This window comes from Schistocerca piceifrons, chromosome 4 (genome assembly GCF_021461385.2).
Source record: "Schistocerca piceifrons isolate TAMUIC-IGC-003096 chromosome 4, iqSchPice1.1, whole genome shotgun sequence".
In the NCBI taxonomy this organism is placed as follows: Eukaryota; Metazoa; Arthropoda; class Insecta; order Orthoptera; family Acrididae; genus Schistocerca; species Schistocerca piceifrons.
The window spans coordinates 226828963-226855387 of NC_060141.1; the positions used below are offsets into that span (position 1 = coordinate 226828963).

Below are 26425 nucleotides of genomic sequence, written 5' to 3' on the forward strand. Positions count from 1 at the left end.
GATACTGCCGACAGCGTATGGAAAATACCGAGAGACATTTTAGTGATGAGTCACATTCTACAGATCGACATCTGCATATCTACATTTATACTCCACAAGCCACCTAACTGTGTGAGGCGGAGGGCACTTTACGTGCCACTGTGATTACCTCTCTTTCCTGTTCCAGTCGCGTATGGTTCTCGGAAAGAACGACTGCCGGAAAGCCTCCGTGTGTGCTCGAATCTCTCTAATTTTACATTCGTGATCTCAAAAAAATGGCTCTGACCAGTATGGGACTTAACTTCTGAGGTCATCAGTCCCCAACAACTTAGAACTGTTTAAACCTAACTAACCTAAGGACATCACACACACACATCCACGCCCGAGGCAGGATTCGAACCTGCGACCGTAGCAGTTGCGCGGTTCCGTACTGAAGCGCCTAAAGCTGCTCGGCCACATCGGCTGGCTTCGTGCTCTCCTCGGGAGGTATAAGTAGGGAGAAGCAATATATTCGGTACCTCTTTCGACTAACGCACCCTCTCGAAACCTGGACAGCAAGCTACACCGCGTTGCAGAGCGCGTCTCTTGCACAGTCTGCCACTTGAGTTTGCTAAACATCTCAGTAACGCTATCACGCTTTCCAAATAACCCTCTGACGATACGCGCCGCTCCTCTTTGGATTTTCTCTATCTCCTCTGTCAACCCTACCTGTTACGGATCCCACACTGATGAGCAATACTCAAATAGAGGTCGAACGAGTGTTTTGTAAGCAACTTCCTTTGTTGATGGACTACAGTTTCTAAGGACTCTCCCAATGAATCTCAACCTTACCAACAATTCCACTTCAAATCGTTCTGTAGGCATACTCCCAGATATTTTACAGAAGTAACTGCTACCAGTGTTTGTCCGCTTCCTTCGGTCTCATAACATTCGGCTCCGTAACTCTAGTGGTCTCAGAGACGGAAAGATGATGGAAATGAAGCACGAGGCCGGTCCCACTCACCGTTGATGACGTGCACGTTGACGCTGGCGGCGCTGGCCAGCGTGGGCACGCACGTGTAGTTGCCCGAGTCTGAGGGCCTGGCGTCTGCGATGTAGAGGCGCGACGTGAGTGCGTCCGTCCAGTCGGTGTCGATGCGCAGGCGCGCGCCGGCCGCGGGCGCCGGCGCCGGCTGCAGGATGGCGGCGCCGCGGTACCAGAACACGGTGCCCAGGTCGTGCGGGCCCTGGCTGATGGAGCACACCACGCTCAGCGCGCTGCCCTTCTTCACGTACAGGTCGCTCGGGCCCGCGATGCGCGCCTTCGCCTCTGCAACAGGTGGGCGGCAGGTGTCAGCGTCAGGGATCATGACAATCAGTTAGGCACCCAAATGAAAAATATTATGTAGTAACACTAACATCTTACAGGGAATGTTCATAAAGTAATGCAATTTGTAATGGTTCTTTATTTGCGAAACCATTACCACCCGCCAACCCCATTTTTCGATACCATAAATAAGGGCTTCCGAACGTGTGATCCGCGGACCCCTTACGGGTCCGCCGGCTCTTTCTAGGGGGTCCGCGGCCACCCTTCACCAAATCGTGTAAAAATATGAGTAAAATTGTTGAATAAAAATGTGAAAATCAAATTCATCACTATTTCTTTTTTCGTGTGAAAAAAAAGCGTAATTTTACTTCAGGTCGTATTCCCAAGCAGCCTTTGAGCTTCCTAAGTGAGAACGCATACACAGATTAGTGCCAGAGAATGCGGCTTCTCTGATCGACTGTTTCGCAACAATACGGGGGTCGTTTGTGCGTCGGCTCACGGCGGTAGATGCGCTGAAACATTTTACGCATGCGCGGAGCGCGCTTTGTCGACCAGTCACAGCACTGGCTGGCACGTGTGCGATCCCAGGCATCATTAAATGTCAAACTTGCTTTCTCATTCACCTCTAAACCTAAGGCTATTGATACTTCGGGGGGGGGGGGGGGGGTGGTCATTGGGAACAGACTAGGGGTCCGCCATGGATTTTCGACTGAAGAAGGGCTCCACCAGCTGAAAATGTTGGGAAGCCCTGCCATAGATTAATGAATATTTTTCTACGTAATGTCTCATATTTTTCACTCTATTGAAAATTGGTTTAATTTTTATATGTATGTAAGTCTATACTTTCAGATGTTGAAATCGATATATCTAGTGTGAATATCTTTGTACTTATTGTTATCTTTGATGCTGACTTGCCTCTTTTGACGCGGAAGTGTACAGAGTAGTCAAGTTTTTATGTTGAATATGAAAAGTGTTGTGTTGGAAATGAAAAGATGAGTCTGAGTTGTGGACAATGAAAAATGCTGTCGGTTTTATTAAGGGCAGTAACGGCTGCGAAATTGTATGATGAAGTAATGTTTAGAACGTGCGATGGTATAAAATGATTAATAAATGTGAATGTTTGTGAAAAGTGAGTGTCAAGAATTATTTTCAAGTGACCATTGTTTAAAAAACTATGAAGCACATTGCAATGAAAAACATAAATCAACAAATTAATTCTGAAAGATTGTCTTCGTAAGTTCTTCAAGTCGGCGTAATTAACATCCGAGTGCCTTTCACACCAACAGCGACAGCCTTGCTACCTAGACAACATTTTTAATTACGAGCCAAAGCCAGAACGAGATCGTCGTTTGATTGCAAATACAAGATAAGTGAAATTATTGTTAATTTTTTTCCGCCACTGTAATCAATTGCTGATGCAATACCTACCACATTAAAGACTTTTAGTTGCGCAATAAAAAGATCATACTTTGAGTGCGCGACGTGATAATTTTTGAACTACTTAACTATTAGTGGAGGTATTGCTATAAAGTGAAGCGAGTGTACTTCACACCGCGTCCTGGCTGCATGGGCTCAATTTTGGGTGGGTTGAGCGGGAAGAAGGGGGGGGGGGGGAGTGGTGTAGTGGGTGCATAAGTTCACAATGCGGCCGAGGTGGTGTTGTTGTGAGCAACGGTTGCGTCAATATCGTTTTGTGAAAATTGTCTCAAAGACTGTGACACAACACTCAATGGTATAAACGATCTAACAGCGCTACGTGATCACGTTCTGCGACAAATTAGGGAAATTTGTAGCAAAACCAATGTTAATCCAGAAAGTCTATGGAGATACGACTTTATCGGCTTTACAAGTATTAAGTTGTTTGAAGATGTTGAAGGAGGATTGGGAAGAGGTGACCATTAATTCGCACTGTGGACTGTGGTCACTCAGCAACATCCATGAAAATGAGACTCGTGCGTATTACTTGAGCGCTGGCCGGAGTGGCCCAGCGGTTCTAGGCGCTACAGTCTGGAACCGCGCGACCGCTGCGACCGCCGGTTCGAATCCTGCCTGGGGCATGGATGTGTGTGATGTCCTTAGGTTAGTGAGTTTTAAGTAGTTCTAAGTTCTAGGGGACTGATGACCTCAGAAGTTAAGTCCCATTGTGCTCAGAGCCATTTGAACCATTTTTGTATTACTTGTGAACTGCGTAGAGGTGGCTTGAGTGTTACGATGATTGGACAGACACTGAACCGTCAAATAGCCACTGTCAACATCATGTTGCCAAACTTACTCATCATGCGAAAGTGTGCATCAAGCTGGTATCCAAAGCGTTGATAGTAGATAAAAAGGCCAATCAAGTGGCCATCGCAAATTAACTTCTGGAACGTGTTCACATTGAAAATGATAATTCAGACAATTTTATTACCGGGGAAGAATCATGGGTATTTAAGTACAACTTGGAACAAAACCGCCAGAGTACTGAATGGCATACTTCCGGTTCTCTCCCTAATAAAAAAAAAATCTGTAATAAGCAAGCCAAATGTGAAAACAATGCTGGTTGCCTTCTTCGAGACTAAGGGCGCGGACCACAAGGAGTTTGTGCCTCCAAAACAGTCAGTCAGTACGGCCCATTACACGGAAATTATCGAAATATTGAAGAAAAAAATTCTTTCGTTTGCGAAAGGAGATGTCTATTCAGATGGCGGTTCAGCTCTACAATCTACTCAGATAATCGGCACCGTACGTCGCTGAGTTCCCTCTGAAGCGCAACAAGGCAACGCTATCTCAGCCCGCTTACAACTCTGAATTGCTCCGGCAGACTTCATTCTGTTTCTGAGGATTACGTCTACCCTCGAAGGACACCGTTTCGACACCACCGAGGCGGCACAAACCGTCGTGACGACCGCTGCGGGCGAGGTTCCCTATGAGGCCTCATCCGGAACATACTGCTCCTGGAAAATCGCTGGAGAAAGTGTGTAAGTGCCCGAGGAGAGTGCTTCAAACGTTTCAGAACATTTGCAACCATATTTTCAATAAATGTTTTTACGACAAAATTTGCATTGCTTTATGAACATACCCTGTGTCAGTTCGTTTAACGATTTCTGGACGACGGGCTGTTTGCAGATAGGACAAGCAGCTAATAAGTCAGTATACACATACAAATAAAAGCAACATTAATTTACATTTTTGTGGAAACCAGCTCATAACAAAAATTTAAAGGTCCCGAGATCGAGTCACCCCCCAGCACACAATTTTAATCTCTCATGCAGTTTCAAATGGGCGCACACTCCACTGATGTGTGAAAATATAATTTAAGATGACAGAAAACTGTAAATTAAACCTCAGAGCATTTATTCTGGGTGCAATATTACGTAATATTTATCTTAATTATACCATGTTATATCATTACTGTACTTGTTGGTCGCAATGCATCACATAATATATTTGCGTGGGTTGGGACCTCAAGCCAACGCCACAGTATTTGTCGTTTTTAATTATTTGTAGATGACATACTGCTAAAGCTAAACTCTCAAAGAGCAACATTAGAAATTTACAGAAAACTCCTGAAATAAATTCTAGGGACGGATATTTTGAACGATGTTATCTTCCTTCTTCCAGTGATATAAAGTTTTATTTTTCTGTACATGGTCGTAAGTTCGTGGTTTAGACCATTGTTAAGCGCTTCTGCAACATTGAAACCGTACTATCAGGTACTATCAGTACATTTCATTTAAAAAATTCCCATAAAAGTAATATTAGAATGTCACTAGACTGATTGTCACAGTTCTCTGTGGCATAACAAAACTTTTCCATTACTATAATTGTGAAATATGGCACAGAAATATGAGAATCAACTCATGTGAGTTTTATTGCATGTTTCGCACTACCGTAAGTGTGTGATTGCACGAAGTCTGGATGCGATGGGGTATAGAAAGATGAGGGACTAGCCAAAGATAGATAGAGGGTAGTGAGCTTTATCAAACTGTAACCTGTGGGAAAACCAAGCAAAGAGATTGTCTATAGGATTCAGAAAAGATCAACACAGTCGGGAGAACAGAGCGTCAGGTGGCGACAACCAATAGGGGAGACTCATCTCCGGGCGGTTTGAATAAGGAGACAGTGTCTCCGGATGTCCGCCATGTTTGGGCACTGTGAAATGGTCTGCTGTTTCGGAACTCTTGGTGATGTTGGGAAAAAGTGCATAAATGGGTTATATTGCCGTGGACAGCATTCTTATTGCGTCGTTTCGAATGAGTGTAGTCAGAGAAGTGTCAGAAAATAATTTAATGATAATAATTTTCTTATCGTAAAGTAATTGGTAAATTCTGGTCTTGAACATTAAGTGTGAGTGTAGGTCGTCAACAATGCACTCTGCGGAATAATTGTGATAAAATCTATATTCTTGTGAGAATATGTCATGATTTCGCTTAATTACTAATGCTTTGTGGGATCGAAATATTGAGAAGAAGAAGGAGGAAGCAATTAAAACAAGAGTGGTACAATCGAAGGGACTGAAGTGGAGAGATGAAATATTGAACGTAACAGGCGATGAAAGAAATCAATGAAAGACTAACACGGAAAAGGCACAGTGCACTGGGTAATTTGTAACCCTCATCCAGGATTAATTACTTTGTCCGGAGAGGCACGATTTGAGGGAAAAAACAAGTGAGCCACGGAATGATGAGGACACCTAAAACAGATTACAGAAGAGGATGGGGATAGCAGCGGCTTCGAGATGAGAATGCTGGCTCAAAGAAGTGTGATTGCGTTAAACCAATTGAAAGGCCCTTGACTTTAGAAAAGCACTTTGGTATGGGTCATACTGGGGAAACCTATTTGATGACTCTTCTGTCATACCAGCTACAGTTAATGGCAAACAATTTCCAGTCTGTAAACCATCAACAAGCATATTGGAGACTGACGAATTAAATTTAGTGAGGTAAAAGAGTAACATATAAACAAAATTTTACAGTTCTAAAGAGGCTGGAAATAACACCCATTACATATTAGTCGCTTAGGCTTGGTGAAACGTTTTAGAGCACTGAGCGATAAGTCTAGTACGTTATGGCGAGAGGATTGCTGCCTCATGCTGAAAGCAAGTAGCATTTGCCCAGTTGGAGAGCTGAATATTGTGACTCGCTAAGTTACAAATGTGTGAGACAAGCCCTGACCCAACTCAACATCCCGACATAGTGTGTGATCGCTATTTATGCCAGGATTCAGACAGCGAGCAGCTAAAGTTTATCAGCCCAAGAACGAAGATGGATACAGACGTCTGAGACGATTACCTGACAGTGGATTAGGTTGTTCTGTGACAAGGAAAACTGGATACACTCAGTGTTCTTGTTATTTGCTCAACCTTGCCTCTGTTGCATTTCTGAAAATACCAGAAATAATTCTATTCTGTGGCATTATTCAAAAGTGATCAGTTGTTTCCGCCAGGGGTCGATGGTGTTAGTGCCGGATAGGGTTCTTACTTTTTGCAGATTTATTGGGGATGCTCTTCCATCCACAAATTTAATTTGATTTCACACATATATCTACAAATGAACGGCCCCAGGTCATGTCTATCTGTTTCAGGCCTTGTATATCTTCCAATGTAAAAAACAGTACATTACTCAGTGATTCTGTAGTCCTAGCCCGTGTCTGAACGCCCTGGTGTGCCGCTGTGTCTGCTGCGTGGTGTTTGATTACTGTAGAGTGCCGATTGAACGTACTAGAGTGCCAAGCAATCTGAAAGCAACATGCCATTCTCGGGGAGGGATACCTATTAATTTCATTTTGAAAGTCTCACCAAAAAGGAAATCCTGTTAGCGCTCGAAAATTTACAAATGTTGTAAATTAGCTTGATGAGGAAATGATAAGAGCCAGTATGTGACCAAATAGCTAGAAACAATAATGGTAACGTAAAATTTAAGCATAATAATTGCTTTGCTGGCACAGTAGTTATGTTACACGCAGGTATGTGCTTGGAATCTGTGGTAGTGTCTAATTTCCTACAAAAAGTGTTACTTACATGGGATAGCGTATGGTCATCTACAATAAATGTAGCCTGAAAAGTTTTGACATATCAAACTATAATGTTACGGTTTCTGTTCGCTGTATCGATCAACTGAATTACGCAGCTAACAAAAAGGTTTCCTTATAAAGCTCAGCAGTGAAAAGCATATTATTTTCCGATTGTTTTTCGATTTCAACTTGGAGAAAAAAGATTTTAACATAGCACCTATGAAGAAATGATATTTTATTTTATTTTAAAATGAATTTGTAGTGTAACGAAGAAGAAGTAATAGGAGGACGTGGACCATAGGAAAGGAATGTAAGATTATGCCGCCAGGGAGATGCTTGCAGAGACCATAATTTAATCATCTCTAACGCTTGGTTTAAGAATGAAAAAAATAAAACTGCGTACGTGGAAGGGATCTAGAGACCGGAAACGATTCATAGTGATTATTTAATGGTAAGATATAGATTTCGGAGGCATATTTTAAGCTGTAAAACATTTCCAGTGGCAGACGTTGACACTGCTCACAATTTATTGGTTGTGAACTGCAAGCTGAAACTGAAGAAACTGCAAAAAGAGAAGCCATTAGGATGGTGCCTCAAGAAATCGGAATATGCAGGGGTTGCTGTGGGATTCAGAGGGAGCATTAGACAACAACTGACTGAAACAGGGAAACGAATGTTGTGCAGTATAAGCCCGGAGGGTTGCTTTGAGAGATGAAATAATGAAGGAGATAATATAAAAATAGAGCAAATGAAGGAGGCAAAAAGAAATACAGATGTCTAAAAATGAGAATAACGAAAAGTCCAAAAGGGGTAAGCACGAATAACTAGAGAACAAATGCAAGGCTATAGATGCATATATAATTAGTGGACAGATAGATACCGCCTATAAGGAAATTGAAGCTGTGTAAACACCAAGCCCTCAGATAGAAAACCAGGACTAAGGAAAATGCGCGAAAGATCATTGGTTTTATTTTTGTTTTTTTGTTTTTGATTTTTTAAAGCTAGGTGGGGTCGCTTCAGAGATACGAAGGTCAACTTCTTTTTTTAAATGGGATACTATAGTTTGATACTTATAGCAACTATCGAGACGAATCCAGTGATGTCTAACAGTAAGGTCTCTGTAGGTCAACGAAGGGCACAAAGGTGGCATGGACGTCCCTTTACAGAAGGTGTTCGAAGTGATGACTGTTGTAACTGCGACCAGGACGGTCGCGGGATAGCAAAGACGGAAGGCGCGGTGGGACCCGCGGAGAGGCCCGCGAACAACAATACAACGGAAGAAGACGGACACGACCAACGTAGGATGGAACGAATACAAGACCAAACAACAGAGCCACAAGGAAACAAACTCGTACACGAAGCAGTCTAGCCCAAAGCGAGGTGTAAGCCGACGCAAGCGAGATTAGACTGACTGACTGAACTTTTTTTTTTCTTTCCTTTATTGTATTTCGATTCCCCCCTAAGTGGGTTGGCTGGCAGCAACTTATAACGCTGCTCTGCTGGCTGAACTTTTTTTTCTCTTTATTGTTATTATAATCACCTTTTACAAAGGTGGGCTGTCAGCAGCATAGTACGCTGCTCTTCAGCCGCGAGTGGTACAGTATACATGACATAAAGGTGGTACAGATGATACAATAAAAATGGCGGGCAAAAACTGTAGACACGAAAAACAAGAAACCTGAAGCCGTTCACGCTGGACGAGAAAAAACACTAAACCCGTTGACACGGCGCACAAAACACGGACGACTGCGACGGCACAGGTGAACAGTGGTGGCGTGACGGCGAAAGAACACTAAACACTAGACGAAGGCACACACACGAGACACTGATGGCGATGATCTCCGGTGCGCGAATGTCCACTGAGCATGTACGAGTCCGGGGACCTGCCAAGAGAGGAGGGGTGGGTTCGGAGAGGGAGAGGGGAGAGCAGAGATGCCACAGGCAGGGGAGAGAGCGGTGAGGGAGGAAGGAAGGAAGGGGGAGGGGAAGCCCGGCGGAAGAGGAGTGAAGGAACGGGGGATGGGGGGAAAAGGAGAGAGAAGGGAGAGAGGATGCCCAAAGGAAAAGACACAGGAAGTGGGAGGGGAGGATCAAAGTTGATAGGAGGGGTAGATGGAGGGGAGGCCACCTTGGGAGAGGGTAAGGAGAGTGGAGAGATGGAGACTGGGTGGGACGTGGGAATACAGGCGCAGCAGCGGGAGGGGGTGGGAGAAGATGGGTGAGACAAGTGGGTGAGGAGGATCGAGTTTATGGGAGGTGTACAGCATTCGTATCCTTTCAAGGAAAATGAGGAGGTGGGGGAACGGAATGAGGTCGTACAGGATCTGCGTGGGTGAGGGGAGACGGGTGCGATAGGCGAGGCAGAGAGCATGGCGTTCAAGGATCTGAATGGATCTATAAAACGTAGGGGGCCGAGATCCAGGCCGGATGGGCGTAACAATGGATAGGGCGGATGAGGGTTTTATACGTGTAGAGTATGGTGGAGGTGTCCAGACGCCATGTACGGCCGGAAAGGAGCTTGAGGAAACGGAGTCGGGAGCGTGCCTTGGCTTGGATTGTTCGGAGATGGGGGGTCCAGGAGAGGCGACGGTCGAGGGTGACGCCAAGGTACTTAAGGGTGGGGGTGAAGGCGATAGGACGGCCATAGATGGTGAGATAGCAATCGAGGACGTGGAAGGAAGGGGTGGTTTTGCCTACAATGATCGCCCGGGTTTTGGAGGGATTGACCTTGAGCAACCACTGGTTGCACCAAGCGGTGAACCGGTCGATGGGATTGGAGAAGGTGTTGGGACTGGCTGAACACGAGACAGGCGCTTAAATACGCTATCGGGGGCGCCGCTATTGGCTGCTGGGACCACGTGTTCCACTGTGGCGCCCTCACACTAAAATCGGGCCAGGAGGCTCACGCCGCCACAGCTTAAGGCGCGTTGGTGCAGAGACCTCTATGGGTCTTCGACGTCCATGACGTCTGGCGCGGATTCAATTTCCGAATGACTAGAATGACCATTGGTATCAACACAGTGCTGCAATCTTCGTATCGTGGATGTATTCCTTATCACATCGGCACTTATCGAAGCACATGCTCTGACAATTCTGTCTAGCATATATTCAGGTGTAGTTGGAAAGTTTTTATAAACAATGTCTTTTTCGAATCCCCACAAGAAAAAATCCCGAGGCGTCAAGTCTGTCGAATGAGCCGACCATGACACATCACATTCGCGTCCGATGCAACTATTTGGGAAATGTCTCTGCATCTCATTCCTAGCCGTCAGCGAAAAATGTGCTGGACTTCCATCGTGTAGATACCACATTCTGTTCCTTGTTCCTAAAGATATTTCTTCCATTTGCTGACCTAATGTTCCTTGCAAGAATGTGGTGTACTTTATACCATTAAGATTTCCTTAGGTGAAATAGGGGCCTATAATTCTGTCCTCCAGAATCCCACCCTATGCATTCCCCAACCACGGTTTTGGTGTGCAACTTGCCGCAGCCAATGTGGATTTTCAGTTGCCCAATAATGCATGTTTTGCAAATAAACATTCCACAATTCGTGAATGTAGCCTCGTCAGTACATAAAATTAAATGTGTCGTCCCTCTGAATCTGAGGTTGAGCCATCGGGAGAATCCAATACGACGCATACAATCGCTACCAGTTAATTCTTGGTGGAGACTGATATGGTATGGATGACAATTATGGCGATGCAGAAGACGAACAACACTACTCTGGCTCATGCTAGATAACCTTGCGATTTGACGCGAACTAATACAAGGACCTGAAACCACAGGGGCAAGAGTACCAATTTCCGTTTCCTCGTTAGTAACTTTCCTTTGCCGGATATTTACCCGATACGTTAAATATCTAGTTGTTCTCAATTTCTCATACACATAGTTAAATTTACGACGAGTAGGGCGAGTGCGTTGAGGATATCTTTCAGCGTATAATTCTCTAGGTATCACTGAATTTCGTTTGCATTCTCCGTAAATGAGAAGGATACCAACTTGTTCTTCGAAGGAATACATCATTCACATTCGCTTGATTCGACGATACCAGTCTTACCGTTACTATTAGTGTTGTATTGCGAAACCGTCGAATGGTGTTTACATGTCAATGGCACGTTAGATGGATACGCCGTACTAGACGATACGTACTATTTGCACGACATACGTGAGAGAATTGTCAGAGCATGTGCTCAGATAAGTGCCGATCTGATAAGGAATACCCTCAACTCATGACAAGAAGATTGCAGCACTGCATTGATACCAATGGTCATTACTTCGAACACTTCTTATAAATGGACATCCATACCACCTTTTCGACCTTCGTTGACCTTCGAAGACCTTACTAATACACGTCATTGGATTTGTCTCGATAGCCGCTATCAGAAAATAGGTACCAAACTATAGAATCCCATAAAAATGGTTGACCTTCATATCTCTTATGCAACCCGACGTAGCAACAAAAAACGAACGTGATATTATGGCTTCCGTTGTCCCAAACAACATTTGTCCCACAAACGTTTCAGCTACTATCATGCATTCGGCGTTATTCTAGGTGACAATAATTAGTAACTCACCCTGTATAGGGCCTATACCATTGAGATAACGTTAAAGGCAAATTATAGGGAAGCAAGAGAACGTAGATTAATACTAGATGGGGGATACGATACTGCGAGAAGAGTTCAACGCAGCACTGAAACACCTAGTTTGAAACAAGGCCCTGAAGATATGACATTCTCTGAGAATTATTTAGATCCTTGGGAGAGGTAGCCACGACAAAACTATTTCACCTGTTGTGCAGGATGTGTGGGAAAGCCAATCCGTCTTCGGACTTCAAGAAAAATGTAATAATTCCAGTTCAGAAAGGAGTGAATGTTACCAGACTATCAGTTTAATAAGTGAAGGTTGCAAAATACTGATACGATTTACTTACAGAAGAAGAAGAAACTTACAGATGCCGACCTTGGGGAGTTCCGGGGAAATGTAGGTAAACTCGAGGCAATATTGACCTCACGACTTCTCTTACAAGATAGGTTAAGGACAGACTAACCTTCGTTTACAGCAGTTGTAGACTTAAAAAAATCTTTTGACGTTAACGACTGGAATACGTACTTTGAAATTCTGAAAGTAGTAGACGAGAACGCCAGAAACGAGTGGTTATTTACAATGTTTCAAAAAGCAGACGGCAATTATAAGAGTCGAGGGGTATGAAAGTGAACCATTGATGTAGAATGGAGTGAGACAGCGTTGTTACCTATCGTCAATGTTATTCAATCTGCACGTTGAGCAAGCAGTAAAGGAAATCAAAGCAAAATCTGGAGAAAGAATTGAAGTTCAAGGGGAAGAAATAAGAAACTTGAGGTTTGCCGATGACAGCTGAAGACAGGGTTGAACAGTTGAATGGAATGGACGGTGACTTGAAAGGGGAGTATAAGGTAAACATGAACAAAAGGAAACAGGAGAGATGGAATTTAGTCGAATCAAATCAGGCGATGCTAACGGAATTAGATTACGAAATGAGACACTGAAGATAGTAAATAAGTTCTTCTACTTTGGCAGTGAAATAACACATGGTGGCTAAAGTACAGACGAGATTAAATACAGACTGGCAATGACAGGTAACGCGTTTCTGAAGAAGAGAAATTTATTAGTATCAGATGGAGGGTTAAATACTATGAAGTATTTTCTGAAATTATTTGATTGGTATTTTGCCTTGTATGGATGTGAAACGTGGATGATCAACTGTACAGACCAGAAGAAAATAGATGCCTTAGAAATGTGGTGCTGCAGAAGAATGCTGAAGATTATATGGGTAATTCATATAACTAATAAGGATATGATGAATGGAATTAGGGAGGAAAGAAATCTGTGGCATATCTTGACTAAAACATGGGATCAGTTGATAGCTGTACATTCTGAGACACCAGGGGAACATTAATTTAGAGCTGGAGTCAGGTTTGCGGGGTGAAAACAATAGAGGGAGACAAAAAGGTTGAAACAATAAGCACCTTCAAATGGACGTTATTTGCAGTAGCTATTCGGAGGTGAAGAGGCTTGCACAGGTATAGCTGCATCAAATCAGTCTTCGGACTGAAGACCACGACAACCACAGTCAAAATAAGGAATTTAACTTTCATCTGAAAATGTAACATAAAATTATCCCCACGAAGAAACTGTCATTTTCTTTTCTGATTTTTTAAAGTACACGGATAATTGATTTAAGAGTTCAAAAAGGGAAGGTACGAAGGGTACTTACGGGAAAAGCATTTGTAGGCACATGCAACAGAGCAAATAACCTAGTCAACTGAAACGATAGGATCCCCCCATGTAGATATTAAGGTACATTATAGAAGCTATGCACTTTGTCTCTGTGTTTTTGTATACTGGGCAGGACAAGGGCTGCAACGGCGCCCTGTGGAGGCAGTTGCACATCAAAGGCGCCACAGATTCTCCGAAATTATCTCACAGAAATTGCTGAGAACTCACAAATGACGCCATACGCATAGTGTCGTGTGTCTTTGCATAGAATACTTGAGGTAGGGTGGAACCTACGATAAATCTCTAGGTTCCTATGTATCTTTATTATCTAAAACGTCTCATGTATCTATCAGGAAGAGATCATGCAGAAAAAAGGAAGGATACAGCAGCACACAGAATGTGTACAGGCTGCCATCCTCTTCGTGCTCCACCTGTCAATGGCACTGGAAGAAACCTCAATATACAATTTACAATAAAAAGTACACACTACGAAATACTTTGCCTTGACGCCCTGAGATCTTTCGTAAGTATATATAAACAGATACTTCACAATTGGTAGAAGTTATAAGTGAACGACGATAATTTGCTTCACGTAGTAATCTTGTAAACAGGAATCGCTTCACTGTGCTACAAGTCGTTGAGTATTGGTAATATGATCAACATTTACCTGTACTTCTTTCTGAATATTTACATCCAACAGAAGAGTTTTAATGTCGAAACCAGACAACTCAATGAGCTGAAGGCTACCACGAAGTTAAATCTAAACACGTTGTTGCCCCCCCCCCCCCCCCCCAAAGTGGAACAAATGTGGACAGTAACGGGATATAGTGCCGTATTAGATAGACAGAGTCAGCGTAATACGGAGCAGGGCTAATGGAACTTTCTGGAAAAGAAATTCCACGCCAAAATATAATCGAAAGCATCATATACATCTATGACTCCGAAATTACCGAAAACTGTGAGAAGTACGGGAAGTAATATCTTGGAAAAACAGAGAGAGAACAAATTACTACGGATACTCGTGGCAAAATAGAAACAAACTCCGTAGTGAAATGTATTGCTCACCGGTGCCGCATGTGATTCAATGAAAACAATTACTCTCTACGTCTCACAGTTCTGAGAAGTGAATTTCCTTTGAAATGAACAAAGTGTAATTTAATCTGCTGTCGAAAACCTCGTTACGACGTACGTGCCTGTGAGCGAAATACGTTTTTTGATATCGCTGCTGGTTATTACGTATTTTATGAGGGTTTGAAAAATTGCTGCAGTTTTTACAGTTCATAGACGGATGGTATACACTGCATCGTTAGTTTTTGCCCTTAAATCTTAGTGTAACATCAAGGGATGATACATGCGAGAAGCCTACTGGACAAATTGTCTGTGCAAATTGCTTACCTGAATAATATGCGGGTTACTCACAAGGATGTTGAGGAACTAATAGGTAACGTTCAGTTAGGCTTTGCAAGAGATGGAGTTTTTACGCTGCGCTTGGTAATAGGAGAATGACTTAAAAAATTCTAGACTTTTCATGGAATCTGTTGACGTTCAAATATATTTTCTCAATATAAAATTTCAGAAAATTTTGGAAGTATTCATAAACACTGGTATATTCTATGGAAAAGACGGGTAACACGCAATTTTTGAATGAACCAAACGGGAACACCACGACTGGAACACAAAGCTACAATTGCTTGGTGTAACAAGGGCACTCATACTATCTTTCTCACTTTTCAAAATTTGTATCGAAGATGCAATGAAGCAAATGAAAATAGTTCAGATATATGCTGAAATTTCAGCGTGATAGGATATTAATGATACGATACAGTGATCAAACAGCGTTTTGATAATGGGGCTATAACGTGAAAATCCATGAGAATAAAGGAATGGTAATAAATTGCACTACAATTTAATCGGTTGATTATGAGAGAATTTGATTAGAAAATCACTAAATTCTTTTAATTTGGGCTGTAAAATAATTGCCAATGACCCAAGTAGATATGCTATATAATGCCCCTAGGGGTTGAGTTTCCGAAGATACTGAAACACCAACTGTTTTATTTCTAACCGAGAAACCAAATACCAATTTTCCCAGCTCTAGCTTCAAAATTGCCTTAGTAGCAGCTTATTTTCAAAAAACATTCTTTCCCTTATCTAGCTCCATTAGTGGTGGAATTTCGAAAAATCTCTTCTGAAACAATGTCTGCAGTATAATACCAAGACTCTCCCCTAATTTCAGGTTACGGCCGTTAGCAGCTTGCACTGGGCGATGAAGTGTCAATCAGTCAGTCAGCCAGGCCATTTACTTCTATATATAGAGAGTTCTCTTGAAAGTAAGAGCCAAACTGTGCGAAAAAAGTTAGGTTAAGATATTAACGCTGGGATATATTTACTGCTGATGAGAAAAAACCATGCAAATGAGTGATAAGCATGTTGGGAGTTACTAGGACAGATATAAAAAAATTGAAGAATAAAGAGGTTGTGATGGAAAAAATAATTATGTCCGTAATGAGGTCGACGGAACATGGAATCAGGTGACTGGATTGTTAGCTGGAGCAAGAACGTTGTTTATAAGATTTCAAGCAATAAGAAAAGATCAAGAGTACGACAGTTCAAGATGGGTACTTAGCATTGCAAAACGGGTATAACTAATTTATATTCTTGAGTCTGAAAATCGTACTGCAAGAGCAAAGGAAGAATTAATTCGACGCTAAATGTCAGATGCTATATGCTACCTCTAATTATGTTCGTCATCGTAACTGTTTGAAACATTGTTTCTTTACGCTATAAGGCGTTTTAATTGTGTACAACAGCATAGTGCCTGTTTTAGAGTTATTGCTGTTCCACCCTCGTGTTGTCACATCTCCATTTTCGCACTGACAGTTACGTATCTGTCGTTTGCACTTTGGTCCACTGTAAGAATTCCCGAGACCCGCGATAAATACTGCAGTTCTTTATGGTAATGAAAATATGTGAAATTATAGAAAGTTATAAAAAGTACCAGTAGACGTCGTATTCCAATAATGACTAAGGACCAATAAAACAGAGGAACAGTATGCAGTCGCGCTTGTGAAAACAGTGCCCGGAGGGGGACTATAATAGGACCGCCGATAGAATAACATCATCGACGGTGCTTTGCCACAAACAAACAGAAAAATAAGTCAGAAAGAGAACAGTATGCTGTAGCCAATACGAAAAATTCATCCAGAACGGAATAAAAGCATACACTGACAGAGAGCTTTCAAGAAACGAGACGGGTTCTGGAAGGGCAGGCACCAGAGATCAAACTCGACCGTAATATGGATCATGAAAAAATCTACAGAATATTAACAAGACTTATTTATGGTTAAGTCATTCAAAAATTTGCGGACTACTAGGCTTTATGGGAATACCAGAGCACATTATACAGCAAATCAGATACCCATACAAAAACGAAAAAGCAACAGTAAAAATACTGCTAAAGTATACAGTAACTTTCGGGACAGAAAAACAGTCAGACACGGATGTCCATTTCTGCCATTTCTTTCCTATTTGTATGGTGTATATCTAATGAGTACTGCAGGACTAACGGCTATAGAAACTGGAATTAAAACTCTGGGAGAACTGCGTATGACCAGCAACTTAGGAAAGGCGGACTACACCAGTTTTTTGGAAGTAGTGACCAAGCCATTCGACGTATGCTGAAAAAATATGTAGACAATGAAAAAGTTGAGTTACGATTAAATTTCAAGGTAAAAACGAAAAAAAATGTCTGACAACAGAAGCTGAGACCTATGTGAAGACAGACGGCAAAATCATTGAGGAACTCGATAAATACATATTTTTAAGCAGACTGTGCACTGAGAAAATGAGAAAAAAAGTAAAACTAGGAAAAATCGCTGCAATTAAGTTAAGGAATTTGGTGAAGGACGGAAACTGCCACAACAGACAAAAAAACGGCTGAAACTTTTTCCCGTAGTTTTTTACAGACATGACGCATAACCAAGGAAAAAATGGATGCGAAGAAAATCGATTCTTTTTAAATGCGAATTTGACGGAATAACGTGACAATGTTGTGGATTAAAAAGTAAAAAAAGAATTAGATTCCTGAAAAATGTAAAACCAAAAATATCTTCGAAAGCCCAATCCTCTACATCAAATTAAGGTATTTTTGGCATAACCTCATAAACGAAGGTTCTCGGACGAACAGGTCACAGCCGTAGAGGAAAATCATCGAGAACGTGGATATAGGACATCCAAGAATGGCCCGAAACGCCCCAAAAAAACTGAAAACCAAAACAACGACCAGGAGTGCATTGAAGGACAACATTCATCTTGTCAACCTGAATCAGGTAACCTGAAAGATCATAAGACCCAAACAGCAAAACATATACGCTTTACAGTGGGGAGACGAACAGACGAACTCGTGACAGGGAAGAGGTAATGCCAGTCGGCAGGATGCCGACAATGATGTTCATTTTGTTAGTCGAAGAAGCAGTAAAGTCAGTGAATGATAGTTTCAGAAGGGCAGTACAAGTGTAGATGGTACATAAAGCCAGTGTCATGTTACACTGACTGTATAGCTAGACGTAAACAAGACTCAGAAAGCCGTTGACACAAGTGGAAAGCATACACTGACAGAACACTAGGAGAAACAAGGCGATGGTGTAGGTGACTGAAAGTAGTAAAAAACAATAATGTGTCGCTTGACAGCAGATGAGGGAACGAAACACTAGTAGAAAACGTTAAACAATTATTCTACAAAAAGATAAATCTAAATGGCTGGAATAAACAAGATGGACACTGCCAGAGGAAGATACCTTCCACATAAGAGCTCTACTCGAACCCAGTCTTGATATGGAAATGTAAAAGAATTTTCTAGAAACGTACGTCTTGCGGAAAGCATTGTAGTGAAGTAAAAGGTATGCCGTGGGAAACATTGAGGATGTTGGGTATAGTAGCTACGTAGAGATAGAAAGAAAAGAAGAAAAGAAACTAAAACGTCAGACATCTCACAATATAAATCTAGCCACGCCCAACGCCGGAGGTGTACATGAGAGCACACGCTACATTAGGATTCAAAGGCAGACGCCCCAATTAATTGAAATTTGGTTTACGTTTCCAGGCAATACCGACACTCTTGTGAGTACTTACTCTCTGGCTTCCTTCGTTTTGTTAATAATAACTGTATTGTATGGACTGTATAACCTTACTTGCAAATTTCCTTTTCAAGGGAAAATCCTAGAGAATAGGAACAACCGCAAGTAAATTCCTTAGATACCGAACAGCGCTATCTCGGTATCTGATCACTGATACGATCACCACGAGAGAACCTACCAGTCTCTCCGAAATCAGTCAAAAATGTAAATGGCTCCTTCTTCTTCAAAGACGCGCCCTGACACACAAATCGACCTCCCTTGCGTCGATCGGCACCAAGGCAGGAAGATAGATCTTTGCGGAAAGAAAACAAATTTTCGGTATTCTGTGTCCCACTAGCTACAACTTGGTCACTATCCACCTCAGCAGTTGGCTGGAGACATACATTTTGACGTCGGAAGCTTACTTAGCAGCGGTGACTCCGGGGACATAAAATTCTGGTATTTTCACCACTCATTATCCTTGTTAGGACAGCGGTTGCCGCTAGATGGTTCACACGGAAGACGCAAACGGCTATGAAATTCGTCTCCAGGCACTAGGTACATAGATACTTGTTACAGTTTTAGTGTTAATTACTATTCGCAGAGACGAGTAATGACACCCGCTATAACCTGCTGCTCTTCTGAGGGAAAGTGAACATCTGTTTCAGGAGAAAGCGTTGGGATAACCTGATGGATGCTGTAAGCCGCCTTCGACGTCATTGTGTGTCCAGAGGACATCACTATCACCCCACTCTCAATCCTCTTATCACATCGAATGAACTCTCATTAGTGCACTACTCCCTCAGACTTATATCGAAGTATTCCCCCAACAGAATTTTCAGCGCAGAGGTTGAATTTAGCTTCCAGAGAAATGGTAGTCAACCTTTTTCACCTACTGACCTCTTTTGTATCTCTGCTGGTAGTAAAATTTTGTAACCGGTCACCGGTTCCACAGCAATGGCGACTGATAAATTATGGAGGTAACTTTACAAAATTTATAAAGCAAACCTACAACAAATTAAGGCATTTAATGCGAGAATGAGACCTGTTCCTATCACAGCACAAAAAAGGCAAATGTGTCCTGGACAGAGATAAGGATGCTGAAGAAGGGAACTAGCATTTGGGCTTACCTAGTAGCTTGAAAAAATTTATATCAAAAGATATTGACATAATCGTCAATTTTTACTTGATAATACTAGTACCAACATCATGTAATATAATTAGTATCAATATCGTGTAACTGTATCAACCAAAATAACATGATACACGATACCATGTCATTAAACATGGCACATACCATCAAGTTACCATAAAGGTCATTTGGAATGTCATGCAATATTACAGAAATTGTGATAAAAGTTAGTGATCCATGCATCTCCACTCTGGGATAACGCCTATTATAGATGCATCCCCACCATCGAATAATTCCTATCCATCAGCACACACATAAGACAGGGTTGGTTTAGGGAAGAAATGGTCCAACCGGAGAAAAGTCAACACCCCCTCACCATCCATCTAGGAATCAAAAAAATGTTTTAGCGTCCCCCAAATATTATATTCGCCCTTTGAAATCAGCCCCCCCCCCCCCCCCCAGAAAAAAGAAATACCTTATTTAGCCACTAAGTGTATGCTCCTCAGCCGTATGATATTATACACTGAAGAGTCAAAGACACTGGTACTCCTTCCTAATGTCATGTAGGGCCCCAGCGAGCACGCAGAACTGCCGCAACACGACATGGCATAGACTGGACTAATGTCTGAAGTAGTTCTGGAGGAACTGACACCATGAATCCTGCAGGGCAGTCTATATATCGGTAGGATTACGAGGGGATGAAGACCTCTTCTGAACAGCACGTTGCAAGGCATTCCAGATAAGCTCAATAGTGTTCATATCTGGGGAGTCTGGTAGCTAGAGTAAGTGTTTCTGCTTAGAAGAGTGTTCCTGGAGCCAATCTGTAGCAAATCTGGACTTGTCCTGCTGGAATTGCTCAAGTCCAACCGTTGGAATGCACAACGGACATGAATGACTCCACGTGATCAGACAAAATGCTTACGCACGTGTCATCTGTCAGAGACGTATCTAGTCCTATCAGGGGTCCTATATCCTTCCAACTGCACACGCCCCACACAATTACAGAGCCTCCACCAACTTGAATATTCCCCTACTGAAATGCAGCGTCCATGGATTCATGAGGCTGTTCCATACCCGTGCACGTCCATCCGCTCGATACAATTTGAAACGAGATTCGTCCAACCAAGCAACATGTTTCCACCCATGTAGGTGTTGACGCGTCCTGGCGAGGTGTAAAGATTTGTGTCGAGCAGTCATCAAGGGTAGACGGGTGGGTCTCCGGCTCCGAACAGCCACATCGAAGATGTTTCGTTGAATGGTTTGCACGCTGACGCTTGTTGATGGACCAGTATTAAAATTTTGCAGCAGTTTGCGGAAGAGTTGCACTTCTGCCACTTTGAAAGATTCTCCCCAGTCATAGGTGGTCCCGTTCTTAAAGGATCTTTTTCCGGTTACAACGATGTCGGAGATTTGATGCTTTACGGGATTGCTGATATTCACAGTACACTCGTGAAATGGTCGTACGGGAAAGTCCCCACTTCATCGCTACCTCGGCGATGCTGTGCCCCATCACTCGTGCGCCTACTATAGCACCACGTTCAAACCCACTTAAATCTTGATAACGTGCCATTGTAGCAGCTGTGACTGATCTGACAACTGAGCCATACACTTGTTGCCTTATATAGGTGTTGCCGACCTCAGTTTCTTTTGGAGCTTCAGTGTATAATGTTTAATATGGCTGGCGAATCTTCTGGATTCTGGGCTCAGAATCCGGGACTTAAGGGTATAAATTGCACGATGCAAGCGTGCCATCACATTGTAGCTAAGAGAGCTCATTGCGCTGGGGAAGTAGTCTTAACTCGTAAAAGATGAGAATAAGTCAAGATGTTTTTCCTTAAACGTCTCTGAAGCTGTCAGACAAGTCGGAAAGGTACTTCCCTTCTTTTACATCCCTAACTCTACCGAGGAAATATTCGCCTTTTTTGTTGCTATGAAAGGAGCATTTTTCATTCCGGTTCCAAACTTTTAGTCTACTATAATTTTTACATTAGACCACCATAGCTTGGCACCAGATTTTTGCTGACTCGGGCGATATAGGTTTTTTTCATTGTCTTTCGAACCAGGTTGGTTATATTGTGGCAAAGGATAAAGCTATCACGAACTAACAGGACTACCATTAATTACTAATACATTTGTCTACCTTCTTACGAAATTTGAGCCGATTCCCAAAAGTGTGAAATATAGAAGCAGTGTGCGTAAAAAGCTCACAAAGAAACACTTTTCTCGCACCAAAAATCCGAATGTAGCTACATCGTTGACTGTGAGTTTCAAATTTATCATACAAATGCCTTTTTTATTGATTTGATTTAATGTAAACCATTTCCGCGCATTCAATTCAGGTAAGAACGAATTTTTCATGCTACATTTAGTTCGAATTTAAACCATCTCTCACGACAAGATATAAAGATTATTGAATAAAAAAATTTAGTTTTTACGTTATCCATTTGTCTATATTCGTGCAAAGTTTGAACCGATTCGTACAAGTGCAAAGTATATAAGAGGTGCCTTTCATAAACCTCTCAGGAAAAGGCGTTTCCTGCACGTTTTTTGCACGAAAAATGTGAGTGGTGCACATACAAATGGTGGCATTAGCTGAGCGTTGGTTTTAGCGCAATTAAAATCTTTTGCAAAAGAAATTAATCGATTTTCGCAATTTTCTTGGAAGCCAGCTTAATTGTAATATAGCCACTCGTACACCTAGATAGATGGCCTCTAGTCAGGGCTAAACCGTGCTGTATACTTACCAAATACTGTACGTCAAGCTTAATTACCACCCACCACGAACCTTGAAGGACTAGTATAGGGCGGTAGAGACCAGTCTTGTTACCAATGTTCTAGATCAATGGTATGATGATCACCACTCTATTACCATTACATATGTAGTAATTGGTATTCTTGGTTGCAACTGTACTGTTGTAAAGCTGTTCACCTGAGGATGTGATAAATCCTGGATGTCATACATGAATTTTTTATTCGTAACTTTTTTCTTTGTGTGTCGTAACACCCCGCTTACATTCTCACTGGCTTAATTAATCAGTTTGCAACCGCAGCAAATTGGGTCGGATTCGATTGCCTTCTCAATACTGAGACCGAAACTCAAAATTAATATCCCCAGGAAAATGGCACAAGGTGGAGATACTCCCCTCCTCTTATTTCAACAGAGTGACTCCCTACCAAAGAAGAAGCAAAAAGTTGTTACAGAGGGCATCAAAGGAATTGAATGACTGAGTACATAAAGAAGACAGACTTTTTTAAATTTTAAATTGGTAATGTTGCAATCCATCTCCTCATAACTATATGCTTTTCAAGTTTCACGTCCCTTACTCGAAGGATAATTTCATTAGCGTGCTATTCGGAAGTCCCTGAGATTCTCGTAAATGGTGGCGCTGTGGCCGGTACGGCACGGGATATCGCCCTTAGCCCGTGTGCTTAATTCCCCGGGAGGTAGTTTCTCTGAGTTTAATTGCCCCATTAATGGGAGAGCCAGCTGGCCGTTCCGTTTCTCACACAGTTCCAAGTTTCGAGAGGTGTCTCGAAGATATCCAGACACTTTCCAGAGGTTTCTCGGAAACTAGCTCTTCGTACCGCCGTTAATGTTGGTACAGTTTGAGCAGCTTAGATAAGACATTCTGCTATTCCGGAATCGTTCTCTGAGTAATCCCAACCGTACCCCGAAAAGTACAAAGTCCTTCACATTGCTTACACTTATGTTATTCACGTCGCACTATATTCAATGAAATAATAGAATAATGACTATTTTTGCTACGCATGTCTTTGCATTTAGCCCGAATTTGCAAGCGTCTTGCATAACCATAATAAGATACATTAAGAAGTCAGATATTGGGAAAGTGCTGCAAATGCATGAGATAAACTAATTAACGAATAAATAAGTTAATTATCTTAGGAAAAGCACATGTTTTGAGAAAATAAAAGTAGAAGTTTAACTCTTCTATTAACTTTTCTTAAAAAAAATTCACTATATAAATTAAATACAATCTTTAAACCAACAAAGAAAATAAAAAAAAATTTTAAAGATAAAGGTAAAAAACTTTTTCAAGCCAAGTATATAATATGCTGCGATATTAACCTTTAACAACAGTGTGAAGGTTTACCATCCATCAATAGTTCTGCAACAATGGTTGTACCCTTACAAAGACATGTCCCATCGTCATCAACAGGAACAACTAAAATCATACAACATTCACTGCTAGATAAAGGCCCCATATAGGTTTCTCCACTCATTTCCTTCACCAAAACGCATTCTTAAACGTTCTACATGTTTACCGATGCCGTCTAACCAGTTCTTGTATAAAGGTCGTTTCGATATTTTGTATTACATTACCTTAGTCGTATTAGGGGGACCTCATGAAGAGGTTTTTCAGGGATGTTCAAAAAGTCCTTAATTTATACTTCATTTGAGTAGAATTAAATAAATTTCCTGAACATTAAGAAATTTTAATGCATTACTATAAAATAGCAAAATAATTTAATTTAGTATTTCTCTGAACGTGCTCCTCAATGGAGTCTAAGGAATTTCCAGCAGAAGATTTTTTAACGTAGTTTCAAATTCCCCAGTTTCGGAACAAGACATTTAATATACTTTGGCAAATAGTTCACGTATGCACAGCCTCCTAAATGACTCGTTTTTGTTGTAATGATGTCGCCGTGAAGTCATTGTGGGAGTATTATACGGAAAAGCGTTACAAATGTTTTCACTGTTCATGAATAAACATAAAAATACTGCTAGCGGCAAAGGTGATTATACAATGAAATGACAAAACTCGTGGGACAACCAGTATCGTGTCGGACCTCGTTTTGCCGGTGTAGCACACCTGATCTACGTGGCATGGACTCAACAAGCCTTTGGAAATCCCTTGCAGAAATACTGAGCTACTCTGACCCTACAGCCATCCATAATTAAATAAGTGTTGCCAGTGTACGATTTTGTGCAACAACTGACTCCTAGATTATGTTCCATATATGTTCGATGCGTGGCCAAATCATCCGCCCAAAATGTCCAGAATGGTCTTCAAACCAATTGCAAACAATTGTGGCCAGGTGACGTGGAGCATTGTCATCCACAAAAATTCCATCGTTGTTCGGGAATCATGAGGTTCCTGAATGGCTGAAAATTGTCTCCACGTTCAACTGGGCCAGTGGACCCAACTCATTCCATGTAAACACAGCCAACACCATTATGGAGCCACCACCAGCTGGCGCAACGCTTTATTGACAACTTGGGTCCATGCTTCGTGGGGTCTATGCCACACAAGAACACTATCAGCTCTTACTAACTGAAATCGGAGGGCGGGGGGGGGGGGCGGAGGGGGGAGGGACTCATCTGACATCGGGACTCATCCGACCACGGCGTACGTCCAACATTAATTTCTGTGGTTGGTTAGTAAAGTGTTGCTTGTCTGTTAGCACTGACAACGTAAGCGCAGCTGCTGTCTGTCGTTAAGTGAATGCATTGTTCGTGGTAAGAGGTAATGCCTGAAATTTGGTGGTCCGGTGCACTCTTGACACTGTAGATCTCGGAATATGGAGTTCCCTAGCGATGTCCGAAAAAAAATTTCCGATGCGTCCACCCACACCTAATATTCCTCCTTCCAAGTCTGTTAATTCGCGTCGTGCGGCCATAATGACGTCGGAAAGCTCTTCACATGAATCACATGAGTACAAGTGACAGCTCCACAAGTGTCCTGGCATTTCACACCTTGTGTAAGCGATACTACTGCTATCTTGATATGTATACAGGGTGAGTCACCTAACGTTACCGCTGGATATATTTCGTAAACCACATCAAATACTGAAGAACCGATTCCTCAGACCGAACGTGAGGAGAGGGGCTAGTGTAAGTGTTTAATACAAACCACACAAAAATGCACGGAAGTATGTTTTTTAACATAAACCTACGTTTTTTTAAATGGAACCACGTTAGTTTTGTTAGAACATCTGAACATATAAACAAATACGTCATCAGTGCCGTTTGTTGCACTGTAAAATGTTAATTACATCCGGAGATATTGTAACCTAAAGTTGACGCTTGAGTACCACTCCTCCGCTGTTCGATCGCGGGTATCGGAAAGCACTGCAACATACATCACGTTTCTACAGAATGATCTGCCAACGTTGCTCGAAAATGTCCCACTAGAAACGCGTCGACGTATGTGGTATCAGCATGATGGTGCACCTGCACATTCCGCAATTAACACTAGGCTGACCATTGACAGGATGTTCGACGGGCGTTTCATAGGACTTGGAGGACGCATAAATTGACCAGCCCGTTCTCCTGATCTTACACCTCTGGACTTCTTTCTGTGGGGTACGTTAAAGGAGAATGTGTACCGTGATTTGCCTACAACCCCAGAGGATATGAAACAACGTATTGTGGCAGTCTGCGGCGACATTACACCAGATGTACTGCGTCGTGTACGACATTCATTACGCCAGAGATTGCAATGGTGTGCAGCAAATGATGGCCACCACATTGAACATCTATTGGCCTGACATGTCGGGACACACTCTATTCCACTCCGTAATTGAAAACGGAAACCACGTGTGTACGTGTACCTCACCCCTCATGGTAATGTACATGTGCGTCAGTGAAAAAGACCAATAAAAAGGTGTTAGCATGTGGACGTAATG

At 42.2% G+C, this 26425-nt stretch overlaps 1 protein-coding gene across 1 annotated transcript in view; it reads right to left on the minus strand.

The window, feature by feature from the left end:
* The window catches only part of LOC124795557, a 621230-nt gene that overhangs the window by 22514 nt on the left and 572291 nt on the right, over positions 1–26425 (minus strand). The window contains exon 3 of the mRNA XM_047259629.1: positions 983–1288. Within this exon, the coding sequence (XP_047115585.1) occupies positions 983–1288 (306 nt within the window). The remainder of the gene's footprint in view (positions 1–982; positions 1289–26425) is intronic.